The sequence below is a fragment of the Erigeron canadensis genome, chromosome 6 (genome assembly GCF_010389155.1).
Source record: "Erigeron canadensis isolate Cc75 chromosome 6, C_canadensis_v1, whole genome shotgun sequence".
In the NCBI taxonomy this organism is placed as follows: Eukaryota; Viridiplantae; Streptophyta; class Magnoliopsida; order Asterales; family Asteraceae; genus Erigeron; species Erigeron canadensis.
Window position 1 is genome coordinate 8,676,729 of NC_057766.1, and position 12,126 is coordinate 8,688,854.

A 12,126-nucleotide genomic window follows, 5' to 3' on the forward strand; every position below is an offset into this window, starting at 1 on the left:
ATAAAAACCGAGTGAGAAAAACTGGAATCGAAACCGAAAAAATAAAATTTTGGTCTCAAAAATCGGTTCCTTATCAGTTTTCAGGTTTTGGGATAAAAAAAAAACGAAAAGTACTGGTCAAAGTTGACCAAAATTGGTTCTGAACCGGTTCCGGTCCTTGGTCAAAACTGATTCCACATTTGTTGACCGAAACCAATTCAGATTGACAAACCGAGTTTTGAATTGTAGTGTGTTTTTAGTTATCTCCTTAGTAAAAGAAATACTCTAATTTTTCTTGTTCTAAGTTAGTAGCGGAGAAGAGTATTTGAGTATTTGACTTGTACGTCTTAAAATCTCGATCAAAGCATCACCATGACCTTTGTTGAGGTTGCATAGAAACCAAATGAAAACAAATAGAAACCGCATGAAAACGAATGTAACTTTGTTATTCGACCAAATATTTATAGAAAAAAAATTAAAATATAAAATAACTATAAACATTACGATGAAAAATTCATCACCAAGTTGATTTCATCACCAAGTTGGTCTACCAACAAAGAAACCTTTTTCATCTCAAGTTTTTAGCTAAAAAAAATTATATACAACTATACAACTCATGCCATTTGTTGAAAGCTACATTCTTTTCAAAGTTAGAAATGTCAATATTGCTCTTACGCCCATTAGTTATATTTATTCTATTTTTTACAAAGTTAGAAATGTCGATATTGCTCTTAGGCCTATTAGTTACATTTATACTTTTACATCGTTACGTACTTTAATTGTCGTTGTCGCCATCACCGCCACACTGTTGCCACACTTACGTAGATTTATCTTTTGACTATCGATAAACAATTTATAAAACGTTTAGACCGGTTCCAAACTATTTTCGAGTAGCTCAACAGGTAAATGCAACCCCGAGTTTCTTTTAGGTTTTAGCTTCGACTCTTTAAAATGACAAATTCATTTTTTCAAAATCTATCTATAATGACCCTGATCTATTGTGAAAAGATTTACTATTCTATAGAAGGAAATATCGAATACCTATTGTTGATTATTTGGAGTCCAACGCCCAACAACGCGTCTACGAAATATACCCGGCTTGTAATGTAAGCTTACATTTTATAATCGAATTAATAATTAATTTCTAAATCATTAAAATAATAAACACAAAATAAAAAGAAAAAAAAATATAGAAGGAGAAAAAGAACGAAAGGATCTATTTGGATTGTTTGAATGGCGAGTGGTGCTGCAGGAGGTAAGGTTTCATTCAAGGTCACTCTCACCTCCGATCCAAAGCTTCCTTTCAAAGTGTAAGTTCCTCTTCTTTCATTTATTTATTTCTCTCTTTTTAGGGTTTATTTTTACTTATTTATTTTTATCCGTAATTAATTGTAATTTTATTGATTACTGTAATTTGATATGTGTGTAGGTTTAGCGTACCGGAAGGAGCACCATTTACAGCAGTACTCAAATTTGCTGCTGAAGAATTCAAAGTCCCTCCTCAAACTAGTGCCATCATTACCAATGGTATTTCTCTCTTCTTTTTTTTTTTTTTTAATATATTTATTTATAATTATTATCCGCATTTGTTTATGAATAAAATTTTATTGAAAACAAATCAATTCAAGACCCTGTTATTAAAAAAGGATATTTAGGCAAATTGGGTATTTTTTTTATAATGATATATGTATTCGCCAATGAGGTTTAGCTCAGTTGGCACAGGGAAATGGAGAGATGGATTAATTTTTCTTGGACATTATGATATGAGTTCAAATACGATCCAAGACGCGTTTTATCTTAGTGGACTCTACCAGAACTGGTAGCTTTGGTGGGCGTATGGGGTGCCTTTCGGCATTGGGTAACTCTGGATAACCGGGCATTAATTTTTCTTGGACATTACGATATAAGTATAAAAACACTTGCATAAGAGACTGAACTTTTTTTTAGCACACCTGGATTCTGTTAATCTCATGGTTATAAAGTTCCATTATTTTGGTTGCAATTCTTTATGCTAATTTCTTGTTTTCATGTAATGTGTGTTATGATTTTTGCCTGTTGGCTTTTACCGGGATTCTAATAAACTTTTTTGTAATATGCAAGGTTAACAAAATCAAATATTGAATGCGGTTATATGCTTTTTAAAGCTGATGTTTGTTACATAGCAGACTACCTCTTAATAAATGTATGTTATGAAATTTAAGTGTATGCATGGGGAATGTTTATGAGAAACTTCTTCTTATGGTAGAAGTGTAGAACGTGTACGAAGGCATCTGGTGCTGTTTTACAACTATGTGTATCAAGGTGTTAGAAAAGGTGCATGTGTGCATATGACCCGAGTCGCTTCTGAAATCCTTAAATACACTTTCTACCATATGAAGACTTTACTCTAGAACATCACCCTTAAAACATTATGACATTATCTTCTCATATTTGCTTTTGGTGGGTGCACTTATGAGAGTTGTATTCGTTCTTTTGTTCAAATAATACATTTCTTGTTCGCAGGGTAGGGTATGACTGTCCACACACGATTATGCGTGACTTGATATTGTTGTTCATATTGTTCATTTTGTTGAGTTGGTTTGTATTCCATCATTTGAAATAGAAATGTGTTTGATAAATAGGCCTTGATAGTATATAGTGAGATATATGTAGAGTACTGCCAAAAATGTTTGAGTTGATATAAATTACATTTAAGGGTGTTAGTTATGGACCTCGGATTCACTAGAAATTTGTGTTTGTTATCCTATGAGATCATCTTGAGTTGTAGTTATATGATGCTTTCATGTCAAATATTGATTCCAAAACGATGAATGTCTTTGGCAATATAGTAATTCATTTTTCTTGTTTTTTGTGTTCTACAGATGGTGTTGGGATCAATCCTCAGCAAAGTGCAGGTATGTAGCGTCTACCCTAGTAATAAGATGTGTTATGATTGTATATCCATTACTATAAGCACATAAGTATATTTGTAGCATAATTTATGAGTTAAAGTATGACTATGTTTCACATAATCTTGATTATTGGTTATGTTACTACTGTATTAATCTAACATCTTACTTCATGAGAAAGATGGCTACCAAAAATTCCAGAGCTATGTTTTCAGAAAGGGATCGCTAATCGTTGGTCTAAGGGCAATGATTAAGCTTCCAATAATAAAACTTTCACTTTTCATTTAATTAAGATTCATTATATGACAATAATGTGAGATACATGTTTAGTAGCAGGAAAATATGCATTTTGAAATCATTTGTTTTTAGATGAGAATACATTAGGACATAAATTGAATAGTTTTGTGTAGTAAAACATTTTTGCTTCAAGTTTTGACTATCAACACTTCTGACACTTCATTTTGTGACTATCACAACTTCTGACACTTCATTTTTGACTATTACAACTTCTGTTATAATGAAGGCATTGTTGCCCTTTAATTAACAGTGCACATAATCAATTCAAGTCTTCCTATCATCTTTTGTCGCTTTTTTTTCTTCTAATCTTATTTTTTGTACGGTCGATTTTGGTTTTCCCAGGTAATGTCTTCCTTAAACATGGTTCAGAACTACGTCTGATCCCTCGTGATAGGGTTGGTGCCTAGATCATGTTTGGCTGACCGATTTAAGAGCGTTCTGTGTACCTTCTGTTACTCTGTACTGTATTTTTGCAGTGGAGAAAAATATAATGGTCCTATCTAATTAGGCCAGTTAACATATTCGAAGATTAGTATTATGTGTTGCAAGAAAAAATAAGTTACAGCTGTTTATGACAGTAGTAAGAGTTTGGATAAGTTATACTTTTGACTGTCTGCTTTAATGTTTAAAAAGCTCGCTAGCCCTCTTGGAACACAAAGAATGGGATAACATACAAAGGACAGTTCACCTATCTATGTGAAAGATGACGAACTGATCGGGCCAAAACTTAGTTTAGGATGGAAACCTTTTTGGAACTTCCCAGACCGACAACTGAGCTTTGTATGCACCATGTATACCAAGTTCATTGTTTTTCTTGAATGTGTTGCTGAATATGGTGGCAGATCATGCTAGTGGGAGGGGCGTCTATGGGTGGATAATAACTTCTAAATGAGGTATAAAGAGGTTACCTTTTTTTTTTTTTTTTAAGAATAGCAAGGGCCGGGCCACGGTTATTCGGACTGGTTATCGTGGACCTAAGACCCGTTTCCCTCCCTGCCCTCCCCACCCGGTAAATGCTCCACGAAGGCCTAGGAAATTTAAAGCCTGTAAATCTCACGCCCGAGAGTATCGAACCTGAGACCTCATAGACAAACTTCCGGGTGTCCAACCACTGAGGTAATCAGTGAAGGACTATAAGGAGGTTAATAGCTCGTTCATTACTTGTTGATTGAGACAAGCTGTTCTGATATTGTTGATCGTGTTATCCTCGTCTCAGGGTTCCTGCTTTCGATAGTACTTCCATTGTTTTCATAGTCAATGGTTCTAGAATATTGTTCTGGTACCAAAATTTTGATACGACCAGATTTTTGTGTTGAAACAAAATGTTGATATAGCAAATCACTGACTGAATTTTGAGAGGTCGACTATCTTTTGCAAATCTAAAGTAAGAGAAACCGGTTTGAGGTCGATTATGTCTCACGCTCCTTCTGAAACCCCGACAACTTAGTACATGTATGACAACGCTTGATCAGATGGATAAATAGCTTGTAGTTTAGGTTTTATGAGTGTCTTCTTCAGCCCATGTATCTTCTCTTTTTCTTCTGATATAACTCAATCTCTCTCGTGGGAATAAATCATTACAATGTTCCCAAAACAAATAAACGGTATGTATTACACTGTTCCCAAAACAAATAAACGGTTATGTACAGTACCATGATTAAACGGTTTTGAAGTTGTGTTTTATGTGCAAAATTGTACTATGGTTTGGATAATATGCAAAGTGGATTTCTAGTTGTGTACTAGATGGGTACCCGAGTAAAGCGACGACTGATGATGGTGACGGCGGTGTGTGGTGGCGGAGACGACTGTTGGTGGCGGAAATGATGGGTGGTGGTGGTGGAGATGACTGTTGGTGGCGGAATGATGGGTGGTGGTGGCGATGATGGGTTGTGGCGGTGACAGTAGTGTAGATTATTGATGTATATATAAGTGATATAAAATGATGTATTGTAGTTAATTTTGGAATTAAGCAATACATGTAATAGATTATTTCATTGAGGATATCTTTGATAGATTAAAAGGATGGAAATATATACATAAAAGCAACGGAGTGGTAAATTAAGTAGCTGAAAAAAGAATCCATCTTTTGCTTTATATAATATAGGTATAGATATTCTATATATTAAAGAATATACTAACTAGGTTGGAATGTTGGATCAGTGGTTGAAGTTCTTGCCTTTAGAAACAGAGGTCATGGGTTTGATCCTCATGCTCATGAAGGCTGAAGGTCCTTTTCTACCTTTAGTAGAATCTGGAAGCAGTCTCTGTACCTTTGGTATGGGTAAGACTATCTACATATCAATCTCCTTCATATACCGTTGAAGACGATACTTGGAGCCAAAATCCGTAAAAAACGGCATTGGGATACTTTTACTTTATATTCTATATATAAAAACTAAATATTTCATTAATTAAATTAATCCACCCTTCATCATTTTTATTATTTTTTTATTTTTAAACTCAAATATTTCATTAATTACTAATACAAAATGCAACTAATACAGGTAAGTTGAAACTCCAAAGATTACTAAAAGAAATACAACTAGTAATCAAATTAGAACAACAAATACTATAACCGACAAATATAAAACTAAAACTGATGCAAAATACCATTAATATTTAAAACTAAATTAAAATAAATCAAATAAACGATTTAAACAAAACAACAAAAAAATCATTGCCCATCCACCTACCTATTCATTCACATTTTGCTTCCTCCTATCTACCTATTCTTTTTGACCAACAACCAAAAAGTTTTATTATATGAAGGCTAGCAGGATATATGGTTATGAAGAATCAAAATACAACACCAAAATACTGCGAAATATTAAACTCACACCAAGCTTCCCACGCCAATAAACTTCGCTCTAGCTTTAATCCAGAGGTAGCTTAATGCCTTGGTGTCACTGGATTTTTTGATCCCATTCGGAACACCCCTTACATTCTTTGCGCCCATGCGTAGAGGTAACTGAATTTAATTGCGTTATATTTACACATCAAGCTTACAAATACTAATTCAGTTGTTTTCTTAAATTTAGATTAGATTGATATGAATCACCAATAAACTAGGGCCTCTATTCGATATGGTTATATGGAGAGGCACTACAAAAAGTTTGAAAAGATTCTTGTCCAAGAATCTCCATCACGTTAGGAAAAGTATGGTCGAGTAGTGGTCCCTCTTGGCTCAAGAGGGACATGATGATGATCATGCAAGGAGGGCCACAAAATACTATCTATTACTAGTGGATTAAATGCCACAGAAATTATCGACACCGTGTTCAGAATCTATAAGACAATGGTAATTAAAATGTCATTGCATTATATCTATATAGACATTTTATCACATATTGCTTTGGGTTTTCTTTTCTAACATTTAGATTGATCTACACTAGCATACGGCTACTTATCTAAGTAAAGATGATGATACGAAGAGCGAGCATGGGATGTATATCATGAAATTTTCAAATACTATGTTGCATTATATTCCATTATTTGTTTATGTAACTTAAAATTTATTCTTGTTTTTATACTATAATTCCTGCCTCCAATATAAAAAGCAAGAAAAATTTAAAGTACATAAACAAACAATAGGATATAGTGCAACATAGGTTTTTAAAAATTACAGGATAAACATACCTTGCTCGTTCTCCTTATCAACATATTGACTCGGGTCGGTAGTCCTTTGATAGTGTGGTTCAATTTAAATGATTTTAAAGAAAAACTGAGTAATATCTAAAAAAGTTATGTTTAGATATAATGCAATAACATTAAAATTCCCCGAAGGCATTGTCTTAAAGATTCTGAACAAGAGCCCATGATTTAAGTGGCATTTCACCCACCGATAAGAGATAATTGTATAAAGAATAATTAAACATTGGACCCAATAAGACGTATACAAATTAGTTATCCTTTGAAAGGAACCAAGAGGTACGTAATGTGTGGGTTGTGTAAGGAAGAGCCCGAATCAACTGATCATCTTTTTGGGTCGTGTGAGGATGCCATGAAAATATGGGATCATATAAGCAGGTGGTGCAATACTAGCCTGTTCTATATTGTTTCTTTCGAGGATATTGTCGAGATAAACAACCATGTGGGGCTGGATAAGAGGGCAAGAAATTCTTCACGGCATCTTCATTGTAGTTTGTTCGAGCTTATGGAAGGCAAGGAATGACTACAAGTTTTCGAACATTCCGGTGAATGTTGGAAGGATTATTAACTCATATTAAATCCACAAGTTTCTTATGGTATAAGGGTAAAAGGAAGAGTAGTATTACTTGGGAAAATTGGTGTAAATTCAATGTATTATAAGCCCTGTTTGTATTATCTCCGGTAAGTTTTTGGCCAACGGGTTGTAGTTGTGAATGGTGTTTTTCATTGAATTAGTTTGGGTATAGAACAAGTATGATATTCTTAAGTAGCTTTGCTATAATGAGAATTTTTTGAATGTCTTAAATGTTTTAATCTATTGCTCAATGAAGAATAATTAAGTGAGACTAGGTTTGTTAGCTTTGTTTCTGCACCACTCGTAGTTCTTTCATCACTCGTAGTCTTTATGCTACATTCATGATCTTTTTCCAACAGTTGTCTTCACCATTCCTCTTAGACAAAGCCCATGGAATCTGTTAATATTAGCTTCTGAACTATCATTGTCACTTGTATACCCATTTGCAGTCATCGGTTCTTCGGTGGTTAGATTCTTTAAAGACGTAAACACATGACTTGTGTAGCCGTGCACATGATTTGATTAAATGAATGCATCTTGTCAATGGTTTCCGCCTATATAGATTAACCCAGTGTTTTTGTATCTTTTGAACAATGTCATTAGCATGTACGGGATCAAAGAACATTATAAAACCCGCAATGCCATCTTAATGTTTCGTAGGACATGTACCTGTACCATACCTGACTGTGTACCATACTGTTTCCGCACCAAATGAAAATGTTGAAATTTCATTGAGCCGCCAATTACAATAAAATAAAATATTGATATCATCGTATTCATATACAATATTGCAAATCCAGTGATTAATAATTACACAAAAAAAATAGGTGGTGTACAATCTCCAACCATTTCATCTTCATAGACAAACAAAATAAATTAGCTGACAGAATCTTCATTTGCGAACGACATGAGAATCAACATCCAATTCTTTTCTTGTTTTCCCAACAAATAGGTCTTTGGATTTAATTAAGCCAGGGATTAGTCCGATCATTGTAGTAAGAGGTAACTGAGCAACTGCATCATGTCTTCCCAGTGAAACAATTACTTTAGATGAACTCAACTTGTATGTTGACATCTTGCTTTCATCCCCTCCACCCAACAACAGTTTTAAGTTTTTGGCTGCAACTGATGCATGCTTTTTAGCAAAATAACCTTGCTTTATTTCCTGTCATTCACATGCCATGTTACAAAATAATCCGAGTTTGTATTTTCTCTTACCTAATAAGCAGAGAAACTACTATACAATTGACAAAATCAAGTTTATAACGAGTACCACATATAGAAAACCATAACCTTTAATGGTAAAATTGTAACAAGGTCCATGTCATTGTGAAGTCAATAATTACTAAAGTTACCAATCAAAACCAATAGAGCAACTTCCTAGAAAATTGCTGGCATGCTCTTGTATCTTTTTTACACAAGGACTAAGAAATAAGCAACGGGTCAAAGAGATATACTTGTAGAACATGTCAAATCAAGTGGGTTGGGTTGACCCTCTAACTTCTATTTGTCTTTCTTTCTACACTTATAGTTATTAATGTGTTCAATGATTATAAAAATACTATAGTGAAATGAGACAAATATCTGAATAGGATTTAGGGTGGACATGTTGATGTCATAGATCTGAAAAGAGCACAAGTCAGTGAACATAAGAAATAAACTGAATATAGATGGTTTTAATAAAAAATATATCGATTCAAAAGCAAATCTTAAAAGTTAGAAGCAAGAGTTTGAAGGTGTAAACTAATTTGGGATAAAATATAGCAGAGTAGACAATTATTTTAGGACGAGGGAATGTTACAATTACAATCTGAGTTTATATTACTAACGAACTTATGAGGTTTTATGCATTTTGAATACACCTTGAGCAACTCAGGCCTGTTTAACCCATTTCTGGATTTTTCTTTTACATTTTCCTCTTCTAGATTAACCTAACCACTTTAACCATTAACGCAAAATATATATAACCATCCATTTTACACAATGATGGGTCAAATCTGTAACATATAATGCAATGTATAACAGCATACCTTGATGTTCGTAATATCTCCAATGGCAAAGATATTTTTGCGCCCCTTTACTCTCAAATTTTCATCAACAATCAAACTCCTATTATCATCCAAGCTATCCCTAAGAATAGTACCCTTAAGCCATGACGAGGCTAATGGCTTCCCTGTGCACAAGAAATGGCAATCTGCTTTGATAGTTTCACCGGCTGAAGTTTTATAGAGTTTGCTCCCATCTTCGATATCCTCCAAATTTACAGTTTGCTCCAGTTTTACTTCAACATGCCTTGATATTAGCCAATCTAGCGTCTTCTTAGACGCTTTTGGTCCAAGAAATTCCAGCAACCGGTATCCTTTATGCACTAAAGTTACCTTCTTTTCCGGAAAATCAACTGCAATTTCTCCTGCGAGTTCTACTCCAGTAGGTCCACCTCCAATGATTAAAACTGATTCAGCTGCTTTAATTTTTTCGTTTTCTGCATTGATAACAAGACACACATGACTTTCAACCAAGTTAGTGGGATATATGTTTGTTAAATGCAGGTACCCCATTTCAGGATAGGTGGGAATTACATCATTATATAATAGTAAGGTCTTTTGATATCAGCATATTTAATACATAACCCTTATTGAAAAGAACACAAAGTGACCCATTACCCAAACTGCTTGTTATTCCACCTCTAGTAGTAGGTGTCAACTGCAATCTCCAAGAAACCTTTGATTCCTAATGAAGCTTACAATGGGATTTACTACAAAGGGAAAATTTTGGTGTTGCATTTTTCACATTATATCATTCCGCTTTTGATGTAAAGAAGCAAATAGGTCAGACATTAAAATGCAGAATACATCTTTTATTTATTTTCCTGAACTATTCAATCTTACAGAACTTTGGTTTCAAAAATTTTGTTAGTGAAAATCCTTTACAGGACACAATGTTTGCTGTCTTTTCTCCAATGGACCAAACTAGTAAGCAAAAATATTGCTAAACAAGAATATTTCTGGACAGATCAATAATCATGTATTGAAAAAATGTTAGTTATTTTAGACAATAAGAATCTTTTGGGTCAACCTGTTGGACGCGTACCAAAAGGTTACAAGTTTACCTGGGTGACTCGCCCAAGTTGCCCCTACAACTGTTTGGAAATGAAATTAATTAATTAAATTTACCTGCTAGGTATTGTTTAAGTCTCTCAGCTCTAGTTTTTGGTACTAGATCTCCATGACCAGTAGCAATAACAAGATAGTCATAGGGGACCAACCGACCCTCGGAAGTAAGGACTTCACAGTCCCTTATGTCGACAGCATGGGACACAATGGTACGGGAGCCCGTTAGGTAGTGTTTATGTTGGATTAATGACCTTTCTGCAAAAGTCGGTTCCACCATACCTCTTAAGCTTGCCCATGGAATCTCTAAATATTCCTTCCTGTTTATACTAGGTATTAGTATTTAGATGGAAGCCAAGATAATCACAATCTAATAATAGCATATATTTTTACGAACCACTTATTCCCGGCATAGAAGATTAAACACTGCCTAGTTCTAATAAAGGTTACATGTTGTGCCTACTTCTGTTTGGCGCTTTTTACTACTCCCCAGCTTTAAAAATGTACCAGACTCAGTTACACCTTTTTCTATCTATATACCAAAAACTAAAGCATCACTTTTTCTATCTATATTTGCTGCCCGGGATGTATGCAGCCTAACTAGTATTCTCGTGACAATTTCCAGACTCTTACCGGTCCATCCCAAGGTGTTTTACCCAGGGAAGTTTTGAACCTTAAAAGTGGTTCCATTTGCTATAACAAATTAACTATATATAATGGAAATGTACGAGTCTCAACTTATATTTCGTTATAAATTATGTTCAACTCTTCGTCACCGTGACACACGTTTTAAAAATGTAACTGATTTGGAGGATGACGAGACAACCTATATGATTGCCCTGTACGTGATGAAGTGGTAACCAAATGCAAATAACATTGAATTGCCATGTTTGAATGTTTCATACACATACACATACAACAGTAAAACGTACAGGACAGGTTAAGGTACACATAATGTTGCAATGTTGGTCTGGTCTGGCATAATAATAAGTAAAGTATATAAGAAAGAAAGGAACATACGGATCGATTAAAGTAAGATTGGAATGGAATTGAAGGGTTTTAGCAATCAAAGAGCCGGCAATTCCGCCACCAATGACAACCACTCTTTTCCCTCTTCCATCCTGCATACCCACTTCCTTCTCCATCACCAATCACAATAATCAATGTCAAATGTTTATGCTTTCCATCAATCCTATATGTATATATATTATATATATATACAAATGGAGGAGGACATGTTGCAAAGATTCTTCCTCATTTTGGGGTTGACTTGGTCTCCCTTTGTCCGTCATCGTCAAACCCTCTCTTATCTGACCTTGTCATGTTCAACGAAATTATGTTGTGCCCAAGTTATGCGATTGCATAGTGGATCACGTTATTTTGGTGTAATTTTTTACAATTTATTATTCTTTTGAATATACAAAAACGGCGAAACTATCTTTTTTATGAATATACATAGGGTCAATAAGATTTTATTTATTGTTTTAAAACTATATAGTATTTTAGTATTGTAGTGTGTCAATAGGCATTTTGGGAACCATAATTATGCTGAAAGGGGCATTTTAAGAATAAAAAATATGCTTAATCTCTTAACTCAATTCTTTTTATAAAAAATTAAAGATAGTAAAGA

At 34.3% G+C, this 12,126-nt stretch overlaps 2 protein-coding genes and 1 long non-coding RNA gene across 3 annotated transcripts; 2 read left to right on the plus strand and 1 right to left on the minus strand.

Annotated features, from left to right (window-relative positions):
- The first annotated feature begins 1,117 nt into the window (after positions 1 to 1,117).
- On the plus strand, positions 1,118 to 3,764 carry LOC122605046 (ubiquitin-fold modifier 1). The gene is made up of 4 exons (XM_043777917.1): positions 1,118 to 1,289; positions 1,409 to 1,506; positions 2,841 to 2,873; positions 3,507 to 3,764. The coding sequence occupies exons 1-4, from the start codon at positions 1,213 to 1,215 to the stop codon at positions 3,569 to 3,571; spliced, it is 273 nt and encodes a 90-aa protein (XP_043633852.1). The 5' UTR covers positions 1,118 to 1,212; the 3' UTR covers positions 3,572 to 3,764.
- A 2,147-nt stretch (positions 3,765 to 5,911) lies between these two features.
- On the plus strand, positions 5,912 to 7,625 carry LOC122605337. The gene is made up of 2 exons (XR_006324594.1): positions 5,912 to 6,128; positions 6,203 to 7,625. It is a non-coding gene; the product is annotated as an uncharacterized LOC122605337 (long non-coding RNA).
- A 471-nt stretch (positions 7,626 to 8,096) lies between these two features.
- LOC122602570 (ferroptosis suppressor protein 1-like) lies at positions 8,097 to 11,845 on the minus strand. Its single transcript, XM_043775174.1, has 4 exons — positions 11,517 to 11,845; positions 10,560 to 10,816; positions 9,417 to 9,868; positions 8,097 to 8,551 (listed from the first exon to the last, which is right to left on the minus strand). The coding sequence occupies exons 1-4, from the start codon at positions 11,639 to 11,641 to the stop codon at positions 8,279 to 8,281; spliced, it is 1,107 nt and encodes a 368-aa protein (XP_043631109.1). The 5' UTR covers positions 11,642 to 11,845; the 3' UTR covers positions 8,097 to 8,278.
- Positions 11,846 to 12,126: the final 281 nt, after the last annotated feature.